The sequence below is a fragment of the Brachyhypopomus gauderio genome, chromosome 7, assembly GCF_052324685.1.
Source record: "Brachyhypopomus gauderio isolate BG-103 chromosome 7, BGAUD_0.2, whole genome shotgun sequence".
NCBI lineage: Eukaryota > Metazoa > Chordata > Actinopteri > Gymnotiformes > Hypopomidae > Brachyhypopomus > Brachyhypopomus gauderio.
Genome location: NC_135217.1, coordinates 8,187,269 through 8,202,764, shown reverse-complemented (window position 1 = coordinate 8,202,764; position 15,496 = coordinate 8,187,269). Strand labels below are relative to the sequence as shown.

At 45.6% G+C, this 15,496-nt stretch overlaps 1 protein-coding gene across 8 annotated transcripts in view; it reads left to right on the top strand.

Moving 5' to 3' along the window:
- The window catches only part of dnm1a (dynamin 1a), a 52,939-nt gene that overhangs the window by 15,743 nt on the left and 21,700 nt on the right, over nt 1-15,496 (top strand). For 4 of the 8 annotated variants that reach the window (XR_013132257.1, XM_077011409.1, XM_077011403.1 and 1 more), the window contains exons 7-15: nt 170-312; nt 1,399-1,534; nt 2,700-2,767; nt 5,552-5,690; nt 9,854-9,940; nt 10,604-10,674; nt 10,940-10,991; nt 12,072-12,083; nt 14,249-14,362. Coding sequence is in view for 7 of the 8 variants with exons in the window: in XM_077011409.1 (XP_076867524.1) it covers nt 170-312; nt 1,399-1,534; nt 2,700-2,767; nt 5,552-5,690; nt 9,854-9,940; nt 10,604-10,674; nt 10,940-10,991; nt 12,072-12,083; nt 14,249-14,362 (822 nt within the window). In the remaining variant the exon portion in view is untranslated. Of the gene's footprint in view, nt 1-169; nt 313-1,398; nt 1,535-2,699; nt 2,768-5,551; nt 5,691-7,227; nt 7,367-9,853; nt 9,941-10,603; nt 10,675-10,939; nt 10,992-12,071; nt 12,084-14,248; nt 14,363-15,496 lie in introns of all 8 variants that reach the window. The other 4 variants (XM_077011404.1, XM_077011406.1, XM_077011408.1 and 1 more) reach the window with 3 other exon arrangements.

The window sequence follows — 15,496 nt, the reverse complement described above, 5'->3', positions numbered from 1 at the left end:
ACTGTACATCATTAGTAATGCTAAGCCTGGAATAGCACATCATCTGGCGTGACGTGTTTACTCCGTTCAGTGGATGCTGCTACTGTAACGCTCTGGAGAGACAAGGCAGTTTCTTCCACGTTAGTACAGTGTGTATTTTAGCTAAAAGTTCCTCTGGTGTTTGCTGCAGCAACTGACCAATCACATCCGAGACACACTGCCAGCTCTGCGTAGCAAGCTTCAGGGTCAGCTGCTGTCCATCGAGAAGGAGGTGGAGGAGTATAAGAACTTCCGCCCAGACGACCCGTCACGCAAGACCAAGGCCCTGCTGCAGTGAATATACACAACACACACACACACACACACACACACACACACACACACACACACACACGCAAGACCAAGGCCCTGCTGCAGTGAATACACACACACACACACAAACACACACACACACACACACACACACACACACACACACACACACACACACACAAATACAAGGTGTGCCCGGGCCCTTTAAAAGGCTTAATTGGTCTGAAATAAAATTTTTAAAGATTTAAGGCATTAATAAGTCTTAGTTTGATTTTGTTATAAACTATGTGGTCTTATATTTTATGCTTCACACATCTTTGTTGTTGGCTCAATAACACGGTCACCCAATCATGGATTGTAAATTAGAAAACTGAAGAGAATTTAGTTTGAAGTTTGTTTCCATATCATCAGAAGAGCATCTCACTGAATCAACTGAAGTAGCTAACACATTTTTATTACAATTATATATTAATATTTTTACCTGACATTTTGTTAGAAATTGTCAGCACCAGTATAATCGCACAACTGACACTCAGTACTTCTCAGAACTTCTGTCCATGTAGATGAGGAAAATCTGTGTGAGTAGATTTTTTTTGTTATTTATTCCTTGTTAGTATTATACATTGGCAAATGGCATTAGCAAGCTAGCTAATCTTACCAAAACATAGCAGTGTTGGAACTCGACAGGAAATTCGAGACAGACCATTTTATATACAGATACGCTATGCTGTTGAGATGAAAGCCAATATGGGAAAACCATTGTCATGAAGAGATGAACTTGAAGAACACTCATGTTGGCCGAGCCAAATTCTTATACCAACATCAGCAGGAAGAAGGACACAAATGAGCAGACGGCTTTGGTTCCGCTGCCTGACTCTTGATGAGTTGCACCCTCAACATGATGACGAGATGTGTCTTTGACCCTTGTTTCTCTTTATTCTCTTTTCTCTTCTCTCCTCTCACACACACACACACACACACACACACACACACACAAAACCCTTTCACGTGCTACCCAAAGACACACTTAGCGAAATGACACACAGTGAGTCACAGGATGTCCAGGCCTCTGTGTCTTTGTCACCGATCTGCGCCCTGTGTGCCCAGGATGGTCCAGCAGTTCTCCGTGGACTTTGAGAAACGCATCGAGGGCTCGGGAGACCAGATCGAGACCTACGAGCTCTCAGGAGGAGCCAGGATCAACCGCATCTTCCACGAGCGCTTCCCCTTTGAGCTGGTCAAGGTGTGTGAAGAGAGGTGTGCCTTATCAGCTACGCAGTGACTGTAGCGGGGGGCTACAATGGGGGTCTGTCTCATTTTTCCCTCCGTCTCATAGACACACACACACACACACACACACACACACACACACGCACACACACACAGCTCCTGGATCGAACATATTCTTGCAGTCTTTGATTTCCTGTTTCTTCTTCTGAATCCAAAGGGCAGAGGTCCCTTCCAGCCCTGCAGTCCATAACAATACAGTAGCGATAAACACCACAAACTCACTGAATCTGCCTGCCTGTCTACAGCCACAATGTCAAGGCTTTGGACCAATTTGCACAAAGCTTAAGATGGCTTGACCTCAGCTCTGCTATGATGCTTCTGTGTGTGTGTGTGTGTGTGTGTGTGTGTGTGTGTGTGTGTGTGTGTCTGTGTGTGAGCAACACTGGTCTTCCTGCTATCACTCCCAAACCTCAGAGTGAGTCACGCTTTAAACTCGCGCCTCCCCCGAGGATGGCTGCAGGCTTTATGAGTAAAACATTCGCTTTCCTGCTTGTTGGGGGGGGGGGGTGGTGGGGGTTGTTGGGAGAGATCCAAGTGCACACACACACACACACACACACACGCACAATGAACTTACATACACTCAGCACACACACACACACACACACACACACACACACACACACACACACACACACACACACATAAAGCACTCTGTCTAGGGAGGTCTAACAGGAAGTGTTGTATGAGAGTAGACACTAGCCAGCTGCTTGGAGATGCTCTCTGCAGCTCACGGGATCCACAGGCCGCTGTGCTAATAGTGAGGCGAAAACTCACAAGCCACTTACTGTGAGTGGCATGAGTCAGACCGCCTTTCCAGTCCACGTCGGCTTGTAACAGAGGTGAAAGTGACATTACTAAAAGATGACCACCCTCTTAGTTACTGGTTATTTGTGTAACAGGGAGAGAGAGTCTCCACTCATTCATGAAAATAAAATAAGAGTGGCGTAATACATGCTGATCTGAGATCAGTTGGTCTTAGACTGTGTAATCATGTTCATGACAAGAGAAAATACAATGATTTGACTGATGTGCTGCTTTCAATCCATTAGTAAGGGATTCTGTGCTTAACTCTCTCTCTCTCTCTCTCTCTCTCTCCCCATTCTTTCTCTCTGTAGATGGAGTTTGATGAAAAGGAGTTACGCAAGGAAATCAGCTACGCTATCAAGAACATTCATGGCATCAGGCATGTCTGCTCCATCACGACCTTATTACTGCTATTCCATCACCCACACCTCTTACCCCATCACCCACACCTCTTACCCCATCACCCACACCTCTTACCCCATCACCTACACTTCTTACCCCATCACCCACACCTCTTACCCCATCACCCACACCTCTTACCTCATCAACCACACCTCTTACCCCATCACCCACACCTCTTACCCATCACCCACACCTCTTACCCCATCACCCACACCTCTTACCCATCACCTACACCTCTTACCCCATCACCCACACCTCTTACCTCATCACCCACACCTCTTACCTCATCACCCACACCTCTTACCCCATCACCCACACCTCTTACCCATTACCTACACCTCTTACCCCATCACCCACACCTCTTACCTCATCACCCACACCTCTTACCCCATCACCCACACCTCTTACTCATCACCCACACCTCTTACCTCATCACCCACACCTCTTGCCCCATCACCCACACCTCTTACCTCATCACCCACACCTCTTACCCATCACCCACACCTCTTACCCATCACCCACACCTCTTACTCATCAACCACACCTCTTACCCATTACCTACACCTCTTACCCCATCAACCACACCTCTTACCCATCACCCACACCTCTTACCTCATCACCCACACCTCTTTCCCCATCACTCACACCTCTTACCCCATCACCCACACCTCTTGCCCCATCACCCACACCTCTTACCCCATCACCCACACCTTTTACCCCATTAACCACACCTCTTACCCATCACCCACACCTCTTACCTCATCACCCACACCTCTTACCCCATCACCTACACCTCTTACCCCATCACCCACACCTCTTACCCCATCACCCACACCTCTTACCTCATCACCCACACCTCTTACTCCATCACCCACACCTCTTACCCCATCACCCACACCTCTTACCTCATCACCCACACTTCTTATCCATCAACCACACCTCTTACCCATCACCCACACCTCTTACCCCATCACCCACACCTCTTACCCCATCACCTACACCTCTTACCCATCACCCACACCTCTTACCCCATCACCCACACCTCTTACCTCATCACCCACACCTCTTACCCCAACACCCACACCTCTTACCCCATCACCTACACCTCTTACCCCATCACCCACACCTCTTACCCCATCACCTACACCTCTTACCCATCACCCACACCTCTTACCCCATCACCCACACCTCTTACCTCATCACCCACACCTCTTACCCCAACACCCACACCTCTTACCCCATCACCTATACCTCTTACCCCATCACCCACACCTCTTACCCCATCATCCACACCTCCTACCCCATCACCCACACCTCTTACCCATCACCTACACCTCTTACTCCATCACCCACACCTCTCAACCTCTCTCTATTACACCCACCACCCCACCACTGCCACCAGCTCCACCCTATTACCACCACTATACCTTAACACGACTAGCAACCCATCATTACCACCTCCACCTCTATCACCACGACCATACAGCCCCATCCCTATCACCCCATCACCCCACCCATATTGCCCCATCATCACAACCTCCATCACTGCACCAACACCACCCTTGTTACCCCTCTCTTTACGTTCAGTGTCCATCAAGGACAATCTTCATTAAAACACAAAATGCATCTAATTCCAATGGCAGACACAGTAAAGCCCACAATTACATTTAACTCTTAGCTAAGAGCATCAATAACAGAGACACAGTAAAGCCCACAATTACATTTAACTCTTAGCTAAGAGCATCAATAACAGAGACACAGTAAAGCCCACAATTACATTTAACTCTTAGCTAAGAGCATCTATTACAGAGACACAGTGAAGCCCACAATTACATTTAACTCTCAGCTAAGAGCATCTCTAACATAGACACAATAAAGCCCACAATGACATTGAACTCTTAGCTAAGGGCCTCTCTAATGGAGACACAGTGAAGCCCTCAATTACACTAAACTCTCAGCTGAGGGCATATCTAACAGAGACACAGGAAGAGAAGCTTGTGATGATATTTTAAAGTAGCTGGTCTCATTCACACCTGTGCCTGCCTGTGTTTAGTTTCTGCCTGCGTAGTGTAATCTGCTCTAACAGTTGTCTTATATATGTCATTGATTAGTGTCATGATGAAAAGCTGATTGTAAACTACTTTCTGATCGCATGATAACAGAATGGGTTGAGTGAGCTGTTAGCAACTCTAAGGCCATGTGTTCAGTTCCAGTTAGCACACATGCCAATATACTATACACCAAAGAGTATCTGACAAATTCTGTAAATGTTACACAAATTGTCTGTGCTTGTTGGAGCGTCACTGGACAGTTCAGAGATAAGATAAAACATCGTACTACATAGACAGTGACAATAATTAGTCAAATCATTCATCATTTGGCATTTTGAGAATCCTCTATGTTTTTAGTGAAGGTCCTGATTTTTTTACGATTGTGTCTATTACCTCACCAACCCAAGTGAAAGTCTCGTTATTTACAACACTGAAGTGCTAATGTTTTTTTTATATAACCGTTAGTTTCCATAACATGTTTTGATTGAAGGTGTTAACATTGGATATTTCCTGCACCGCCGAGTGTCTTCACTTTCGCTTTTTGATTTGTTTTTTACTTTCTGTCTTTATAAAATCGGCTGGGTGGAATCAGAGTTCTTCTTCAACTAACTCTCCTCTCTCTGCCCAACCTCTCTCCTTCCCTTCATTTTTCTCTCCTTCTTTATTTCGCTCTGTCCTGTGGGCCTGCCTGTCCCTTCTTCGGCGGGCAGGACTGGGCTCTTCACGCCGGACATGGCCTTTGAGACCATTGTGAAAAGACAGATCACGAAGATTAAAGTCCCCTGCCAGAAATGCGTGGACATGGTCATTTCTGAGCTAGTCAGTACGGTTAGGCAGTGTACAAAGAAGGTAATGCCCCCCCTGGTGGTGGGTGATGGTGTGTCTCTACCACTCCTCAAACCCCGCTGTCACCCACCTGCCAGCACCTCTGCTCTCCCTGTCGCCCCCTGGTGGTGGACTGGAGGAAATGGGCGTGTGTGCTGTTGTGTTTGCCTGCGTGAACCGCAGCTTCTGACAAAGGGAGATGTGGGGGGAATGGTCCCAGCATGGTCAGTGTAGCTCGCTGTGATGGGTAGAGCTGTCTGGACGCTGGGGTTCCACTGCTAGGTCTATAGGACCAGAGAGAGAGCATCTCTTCCCATTTTCCTGGATAACCATCCTTTATAAAAAAAATAATGCCAAATCTGCCAGTCCATCACTACTCAGAGTGACGTACTGGGGTTTATGGGTTTTTTTTGTTATATTTCATTTCAAACAGCATTTAGCAGTGTGTGGTTTGAGCTTTTAACCACAAGGTTTAAATCATGGAATATATACCTGGCATTAAAACCTCTGTGTCCAGACACCAGCTCGAAAGACTGCAGTGTGCAGTGGGGCAGTATGGGAACGCTCCGATTCCACCACCTCACGGCTCCTCCTCTTTTGGGTTTATACAAATTTCTTTCAACATTTTTGTGAAATGTTCTCGAACGTGAAGGAGAGAACAACCTCCCCATCTCTCCTCCAGTGGTACATCTACACCCACAGAACCGGCAGAAGGAGGAGGCAGATTAACGGGGGCTGACGCTGGAGCTCCAGCGGCCGCTGGGACCACAGACGGCCCTCTTCCCGCCCGCCCAGCGGGGAAGTCATAAACCTGGTTCTGGTTATGGTGGCCAGTGGAGAGCTGGAGGTCATTGAGAGTGGAATGCACCACGCGTGCCAACTGCCCCGCTTGTGCGACGCTGCAGTCTGGGGGCTCATGGCCTTGAGCTGTTGGCTGGTGTACAGGGCTGGCTGAGGGCCTCTCTCTCTCTCTCTCTCTCTCTCTCTCTCTCTCTCTCTCTCTCTATCTATCTATCTACTCACTATGTCTAATTCTCTCTCTCTCTCTGGGACGGAGGTCTTGGCTTCAGCTCTGTGTTGAATGGCTTAAGGAGAAAGCAAATGTCTCACTTGTCTTTTCTTTCTGTGCTGTCTGTCCTTCCATCCCAAACCTGTTCTCTCTTTCTTCTCTTTCATAATGTGTTCTCATTCCTCATCTCTTTCAAGGTACCTCTCTTTCTCCCTCTCTCTCTCTCTCTGTCTTTCACTCTCCTTTTCACTTTCTCTTTTCTCTTTCTCTCTTTTTCTCTTTCACACTCTCTCTACATCTCTCCCATTCTCTCTTCTCTCCCCATGGCTTTGTTGTTTCTCTGCCCCTTTTTTCACCACTTCCAATTTTTTTTCTTGTCTTTTACCATTCTCCCCTCTCGCATCTCATCCTGCGTTCCCTGCCTTTCATGCCCTCCCTCTTCCTCTCATTCCCTCTTTCTCCCTCTCCTTCTCTCTCCCTTTCGTCCCCTCGTTCTCCCTGCCTGTCTCTTCCTTTCTCTCCATATCCTGTGCCACCCAACTTCCTCTACAGGACGGGCCTCTTTACGCCTGATCTGGCCTTCGAGGCCATAGTGAAAAAGCAGATCCTTAAACTGAAGTCCCCCACCCTGAAGTGTATAGATATGGTAGTGAGTGAACTGACCTCCACCATTCGAAAATGTAGCGAAAAGGTAACGCAAAAAGAAAAAACCTCGTCCGTCTGCTTCAGTCCTGAGTGTATGGATAGACCGATGGCTGGGCTTAGAACAAAAAAAAAGGCAAAAAAAAAAAAAGTTGGAAGAAAGAAAATTTCTGTGCAGGACCCCTTTCCCAACAACCCAAAGTTAGTCTGGCAGATAGTTTGTCTCTTCTCATTGTCTATTATGTCTGGTTTGAACTCCTGGTTTTTGAGCAGTTGATATCTGTAGGTATCAGTTCTCTCCCTCTCTTGTCTGCTAGTGTTATTAAAGCCGTTATGCATGCGTCTGTGTTGTGCCCTGAAGTGTGTCCTTGGACTAGACTTGTCTCTCTACTTTAGTGCGAATTGTGAAAGACGGTGTACTCCGTCCCAAAGGAAGTAAGTAGTCTCCTGTCCTAGTTGACTCATTTACAACATGGCAGCCTGTGTATATGAGGCCAGATGAAAAGATTTGCTCACAGTTCTCTTGGCTGCACACTGATCTGGAATACGAATACTTCCTGTGGATTTTATGTTTGTCGAAGAATTTACGCACTGTGACCCGCAACAATCGGTCTATCCTTACCATTTACACAATAGGTAATCTCATCCCAGATTACTTCATTTGAATTCTTTAACACACCATATGGAATAATTAGCAGTTTATTTATTTTACAAAATAATGGTCAAGTAGACAAGTACCAGTTTGTCGTTGTATGTTGCCGGTTTGATATGCATGCTCTCTAGATGAGTCCTGTCCTCTTTGTTACCTTCATCCTGGTCTCGTGTCCTTGTGTCTTTTCTCTGAGACATTTTTGTTGTTGTTTGTTTAGCGCTTTCCATCTTCATAGCTTCCATGAGATGTTCCTCTTCGTTCAGTCCTATTAGAACAACCCTGAAAGCTGAAAGGTCCTGGTCTCCTTGGCTTACAGACAGGCCATCATCATTTGTGACCCTTTAACACATTTGACCTGGTGCTTGCCCGGAGCCATGTGCCTTCCTGTGAACGTAGACAGAGATGTATCACATCTCATGGCAACGAGAGGACAAACAGAAGGATGTTTCTGAGACTTGGTACAGTGGGTTATAATTCCAGTGCAGCACACGTGACTCTGCGACCTTTTGATGTGTAGGTTATACTCTGTATATTTCCTCCGGTGCCCCTCGGAGACATTTACGAGGCCCAAGCGGCCACGATGTCAAACCAGAATTTTCCGCGAGGTCATGAGAGGATGTGGCTGTGGTGCAAAGCCACGTGAGGTCACTTTGGTCTCCTCTTGTCCTTTTTACAACCTCTCCTCCCTCTCTTCCTCTCCTTCTTTTTTGATCTGATCACTTTACCTTTGGTTCAGTGCATGTGTTTGTGCCCTGTTATGCCTGCAGCCCCGCCCCCCTGGGCCCCGCCCCCCGGACTCTCCCCCATGGCCCTGCCCCCTTCACTACCAAGCAGTTCCTTCTTGCTTTTCCTCCTTCACTGTTTGGTCGTGAATGCGAGATGGCCACAGTCTCATGCATGTTCTTGACCGAAGAAGAAGAGACTGACAAAATTGGTTTCTGATATTTTGTGCCGTCCTGCATTTTCCTGAGTTTGAGGAAATGAGGCTTAGGTTATATGCAATGGTGCATCATTTATTCAGACAGCTTCAAGGGTTGTGAGGATCTGAATGACACTGGTTTGTATAGACAGGTCTCAGAACCTCACACTCACAACTGAGTTAACTTGTAGGCTGCTTAGCCCCAAATGCAAAAGGTTTGTAACAGTTGTCTATAACGATGCGTTTATATATGTTAATCCAGGTCTAAGGGCTTAAAGCTATTCTGGATTTAACAAATCCAGGTCTCTTACCATCGTAAATATATTTTTTATGATGTGCTACATGAAGGAGATAATAATGAAAGTATGTAAGATGTATATTACTTCTGTGCCCACATGGTTCAATTGTTCTATACAGAGTTTTTTTAAGTATTCAGTTTGACAGGGTTTGTTCAGACCTTTTGCATATGGATTATGCTTTGAGTTCAGCACAGCTGTGGCAAGAACTGCTGAGATAAGAGATGTGGATTCGACCCTAAAGATCTCCCTCTCATGTAGCTGTCCAAATTACAGAAAGACGTCAAATCTTATTATCCTCAATACACATGATTAAAGTCTATAAGAGGCTGTTACTGAACACAATGATGCGTTCACCTGGTTTGTGTTCATGATGTCACATGTGTTGTTTGTGATTGTATGTTGTGTCTAATGTTTGTAAAAATGGTTTTACGCTTTTGTCTCTTGTGGGAGACAAGGCACCATTTTCTTCCCCTCTTTACTGTTAAACTTTACACAAATATCATTTTACTGCTAAAACACAAGTCTTGGTTTTTTTCTGCTGTGCACAGTCAGTGTGCTTGGTGTTACTGTGTGTGTGTGTGCACATGCACACGCATATTCGTGTTTTTGCACTCTGTCCTGCATTGTTTTGTGTGTGTGTGTGTGTGTGTGTGTGTGTGACTGCAGCTAGCCCAGTACCCCATGTTGCGAGAAGAGATGGAAAGAATTGTGACACAGCACATCCGTGACCGAGAGAGTCGCACCAAGGAGCAGGTGAGATACAGAGTGATGAATCCTTCTGGATGCGTGATCTCCTCACATGCAGCCGTAAGCGTGTGGTCAGTATGGAGGAAGGAGCAGCTCCTACCGTAACTCCTCATGTGGTGTCTACGGCTTTAAGTAAAGAGTGCTGGGGTAACATTTAGCAGCGGGTTACAAGGGCTTCAGTCTTGATTACTTACCCAGAACTCCAGTGACCTAACTGTCCACTATGCCAGAATGCCTAGTCTACATAGTTCACCTTCTTTACATAGTTCACCTTCTTTACATAGTTCATTCAGTTCACCTACTTTACATAGTTCACCTAATTTACATAATTCACCTAGTTCACCTACTTTACATAATTCACCTTCTTTATATAGTTCATTTAACAAGATTCATTTAAGTTCATTTAGTTGAACAAGGACACACTCCTACACTGGGTTCACACTCACCTAGCACACCTAATTCATCAAGGTCACCTAGTTCATCTACTCTTGGTAATTCAGCAGGTTCACTTACCTGTTTTTTTACCAATTTTCACCGGTTCACTTAAAAAATGTAATTTCAGTTACCTAATTTTATTCATCATGAAATTAGGTGAATAAAGTGCTGAATTTGTATAATTACAAAAGTTATATATAAAGAATAAATTATTTCCCTGTGTGTGGTCATAAGGTGCTGCTACTCATTGATATCGAGCTGGCCTACATGAATACCAACCATGAGGACTTCATTGGATTTGCCAAGTGAGTTTTCTTGTTTTATCCTAGTTATTAATTTACTTCACAACAAAATTAACAAGGGCATACAGTGTCACTGATGTGAAACTCCACTCTTAACTACCAGTGCCTGCCATACTTATAGCGCCCACTTGTGGAGAATACTGAGCATGCTAAACACAAGTGTGTGAATGATTTATACGCCAGGTCCATGAGGCTCTTCACAAAATAAGTGTTCATTTAGCCACATTCTGTGCTTACTCAACTAAAATCAAGTTTTTATTCCCTACAGTGCCCAGCAGAGAAGCAGTCAGATGAGCAAGAAGAAAGCAGCTGGCAACCAGGTAATTTCTTTTCTCCCTATTACAGTGCCACCCTCAGGACTGGGGTGTAATTACACACAACCACTTTTTTATGACCTGTGTATTGTCTCAGTGTGAGCATGTATACATACTAACGTTTTTCTCTGCTGTCTCCATCAATGTCAGCACTCTCAATATTGCTATAACTCCTAATGCATGCCAGTCAAAATATGGCTTCTTAAGTGTGTGAGTGAACTTGAGGTGGCCCCGCCGTGATCCTGGAAGACTCCAGCACAGTTTGGTGACTTCACTGCTAACTACTGGTCCAGCAGTGGGGGACACACTTTGCTGGACACAGGTGGTCCAGGACTGCGGCTTGGCCACCTCGGTCTCTGATCTCTGTCAAGACCTCCAGCACATTGTCTTCTCTTTTTTTTCCATCCGTATGTTGCGCCGTGCTGGTTCTACTTGTTCTAATCAACTGGTCCAGGGGCAGGTTTGTGGTCATGCTCATATTAGTTGTCATAAGACCTCTATGGAGAAAACTGATCCCGGATCAGTGTTTAATGGCCCCTTTTTGTTAGCATGCCATTGCTGTCATTGTTAAGGATGTTAGCTGATGCATGGTACCCTCTTTTAGGGAAACGTACCCTCTTTGTCTTTTATTGTATGTTATTGTATTATAGGATCCTACGCTAAGACACACACACACACACACACACACACACACACACACACACACACACATATATATATATATATTGCAGTGACTCACAGGAGCCATGATATCAAACAGGTGTTCAAGTTAACAGAGTGGGGATCTGTTCAGTAGATATTAAAGAAACATTGAGGCATTTTGGGGGTTTTACTCTAATGGCGAGCAGCAACTGTATCACTTAGGATAAGTAACTGTAGTCGTGATTGTTGTTGCTAGGGAAACATGAGAGTCAATAGCGCTTAGATCTCCTGCGTGTGTGATATTTGTCTCTGGTAGTGTGGGTAAGAACGCCTCTCACTACACATTCAAAGCTTTGGTGAGATTTTATGGCTTTGTCATTGTGCCCTGTAATGTTGAGTAATATTCTTCCTCCTTTTCCTTCCCCATTGGCACCTCTTTTGTAGGATGAGATCATGGTGAGTAGAGTGTGTGTGTGTGTGAGTTCTTATGTGTGAGATGTTGTGAGAGCATATAAGAGAGAAATAGTGTGTGTGTGCGTGTGTGCGTGTGTGTGTGTGTGCTCAGCTCAAGCAGAATCTCTGTTACACACACTGCCACTTCACTGACAAAAACAGAGGGACAGACACACTGACAAAAACATGCCTCTTGTTCATCTGTTTGTGCGCCCTTGCCTGGGTTACGTAATCTCTGTGTTCACAGCAGTCTAAAACAAGAGACCACAATACTTGTTTACTCTGACAGACACATTTTACTGCCACATGAATTTAACATAGTCATTGATGGTTCCATGTGCTAGCCAATGTGAACAATTCACTGAATATCATGTGTTGCGGAGGTCAGAAGGTCGATAAACACGAACAGGCCCACGTCTGTGTTTGTTCGCACAGCCGTTGTCGATCGTGGCACCCGTGCCCGTGCTGTGCTCGACTGTGTGGCCGTTACGACTGCCTTGCATTCATTCTCAGTGTACAACTCCAGCGAGCCGCACACAGTAGCACGATTCGCAGATGGAAACCAGACGACCTGCTCTGCCTGAGACCAGGAAGAGGAGAAAAACTTGTCTCCCACACAGATACATTAGTAGGCCCCATAGTTTGCTCCTGGGGCCTCTCAAAGCAGCCAGCAAAGTCAGACAGATTCATTAGAGAGGCTGGGTGCTTCCACTGGATGAACTACAGTGCTTATTCACCTGCTGTTCTCATCAAGGGTCTTACGCTTTCAAGGGAGTTCAAGAAACACTTGTAGCTGTTGGGCTGTGTGTTCTCTACCTGATTACCTGATGACCAGCTAATTAACACTTCAACTACATGATTAGGAGACGGAGTGAAAGAGAGAGACAATGAGACACAGAGAGAGATGGAGAGAGAGAGAGAGAGAGAGAGAGAGAGAGAGAGAGAGAGAGAGAGAGAGAGAGAGAGAGAGAGAGAGAAAGAGAGATGATGTAATGTTCCTCTTAATCCACTTGAGGCATCAGTGGGTCATCATTTCACACATCTCCAGTGATCTTTAGAGTCAACCATGCGTTGGGCCTCCTTTGGCATTCAGATTTGCAGCAGTTCATCATGGCACAGATTCCAGGTGCTGAATCCATTCTGCATCAGTCTTGGCCCACGCAGACAGAACAGTTCCTTGCAGTAGCCGCAAACTAGATGAAGGGGTACTGACATGCTGTGACCAGCCCACTCTAGCCGATCCCAGATACGCGGTGTAGGATTGAGATCTGGCCAAGGAAGCATAGAAAACTCACTGTCATGTTCCTGGAACCACTGAATGACTGTAGGACCCTTGTGGAATGGTGGACTGTCCAACTGAAAGTGTCCTTGATGAACTTAATGCAGATTACTTAGGTAACCCCCCCCCCCCCCCCTCCAAAGTCCCTCCGCAGGTATCAGGACCCAGGTGTGTCCCCCCACCATCTCTTCACCTCCATGAGTCTGATCTGTGGACATTGGACCGGAAGGCCTCATCCATCGGTGCTGCTTGTGTCAAATATTGACCCTCCCATCCACATTGTGCAACAGAAATCTTGATTCATTCCGTTCAACACGGGAACACCACAATAGCAACAATATAAACAACTCACCCGTGTGTTCAGACGTGTTCGCTGGAGTTTGGCTGCAGTTCGCTCGGCTGCGTATCGTCTGTTTGTCAGAACGATTCTTGACATCTTCCTCTGAGCCCTTTCGTCAACAAGTTGCTTACGTCCAATAGTTCTCGCTGAATGCTTCTCTCCCGATCTCATCATTCTCAACACCATTGCGTGAGAAATCTCTGTGAGATTGGTAGCTTTGCAAATCCTGGTAATGGCTAGTGGAGCAGCGATACCCATGCTTGGTTCGAAGTGACTATGGTTATGGTAGCATGGTTTCCCCATTTTAATGTGAACTCATACTGAAACTGATCCACAAAAAAAACTCGCTCACCTGATTGTCTGCTGCACTCTGGGGACGTGTGTCCAATTTCCGTAAATGGAAGTTCCAGTCGTGAAAGGCCAGTGGTCTAATGAAGTGTCTACACTGTTAATGTGTGTGTGTCTATGTGTATATGTTTGTGTGCATCTGTGCATGTGCGTGTTTGTGTGTGTTACTAATGATATAAACACTGTGTTCTCTTTTCTCAGGTAATCAGGAAGGGATGGCTGACAATCAACAACATTGGCATAATGAAAGGCGGAGCCAAAGAGTACTGGTTTGTGCTGACTGCCGAATCACTGTCCTGGTACAAGGATGACGAGGTGAGCAATTTGCATGTCTTTAACGGTTGGTCTGAACACTGTATCATGTGACCTGGCTGGTCCAATGGACAGGGTGGAGTGCTGAACTGAGCGCTGGCAGTAGATTTAATGAACAATAACAGCATGGCAGAGCCGTTGAGCACGAAAGCAGCAAGCCAATTAAATTCATCAGCACACGTAAACAGGAAGTTGGCATCCCTTTTTCATCTTCCACAAACCAGATGTTTGTTGCTGTTGTTTCGTGTTGCCTAGTTACTTATGTAAGTCTTGCTTAATCCATTGTCTGAAGGTTGCAGGAATCTCTTTGCAGTTAAAGATGAAAGTATACGCTAGCCGACAGACAGCCACAATCATACACACATGGCTTATAGTTCCCAGTATGGCATCATGACTGCCTCTTCCTCATCTTCCTCATCTTCCTCACTCTTCCTCATCTTCCTCATCTTCCTCACTCTTCCTCATCTTCCTCACTCTTCCTCATCTTCCTCATCTTCCTCACTCTTCCTCACTCTTCCAATGATCTATTGATTTTTTCCAACACTTTGTCTGCATTGGTACTATTGGTTTAGCTCAGAATCCAAATCAAACTTTATTGATTTACCAAAAAAAAAAAAGATTCCCAGCATGCATTGCTCTCTTGTTGGCACCCACACAAGCGTTACACACCACTCTTCAGTCCGGTTCACTTTAATGGCAGTCGTTTTCTTTGGAAGCATTTGTATTGATTTTCCGAGATGCAAGCGATCTCAAATGGATGTGTTTAAGTTCTTCCATTTTTAATTCCCTTTTTTTTCTGCTAAGTTAGCTAGTTTTTTCCCTGCTCTCTTTCTTGACGATGGAATTTTTTCCGCTGTTGTAAGATGTCTGGTGAATGAAGCTTATTGGACCAGGGACGTGAAGGTGGTGCGGTTGAAGGGACAGATGGAGCACGGACTAAAATGATTCTCTGCCAAGAGCAGCACGCTCGATGTTGTCACTCTTAGGAGAACTGTAAAGTTCACGTGGAGTGTCACTCTTAGGAGAACTGTAAAGTTCACGTGGAGTGTCACTCTTAGAAGAACTGTAAAGTTCACGTGGAGTGTCACTCTTAGGAGAACTGTAAAGTTCACGTGGAGTGTCACTCTTAGGAGAACT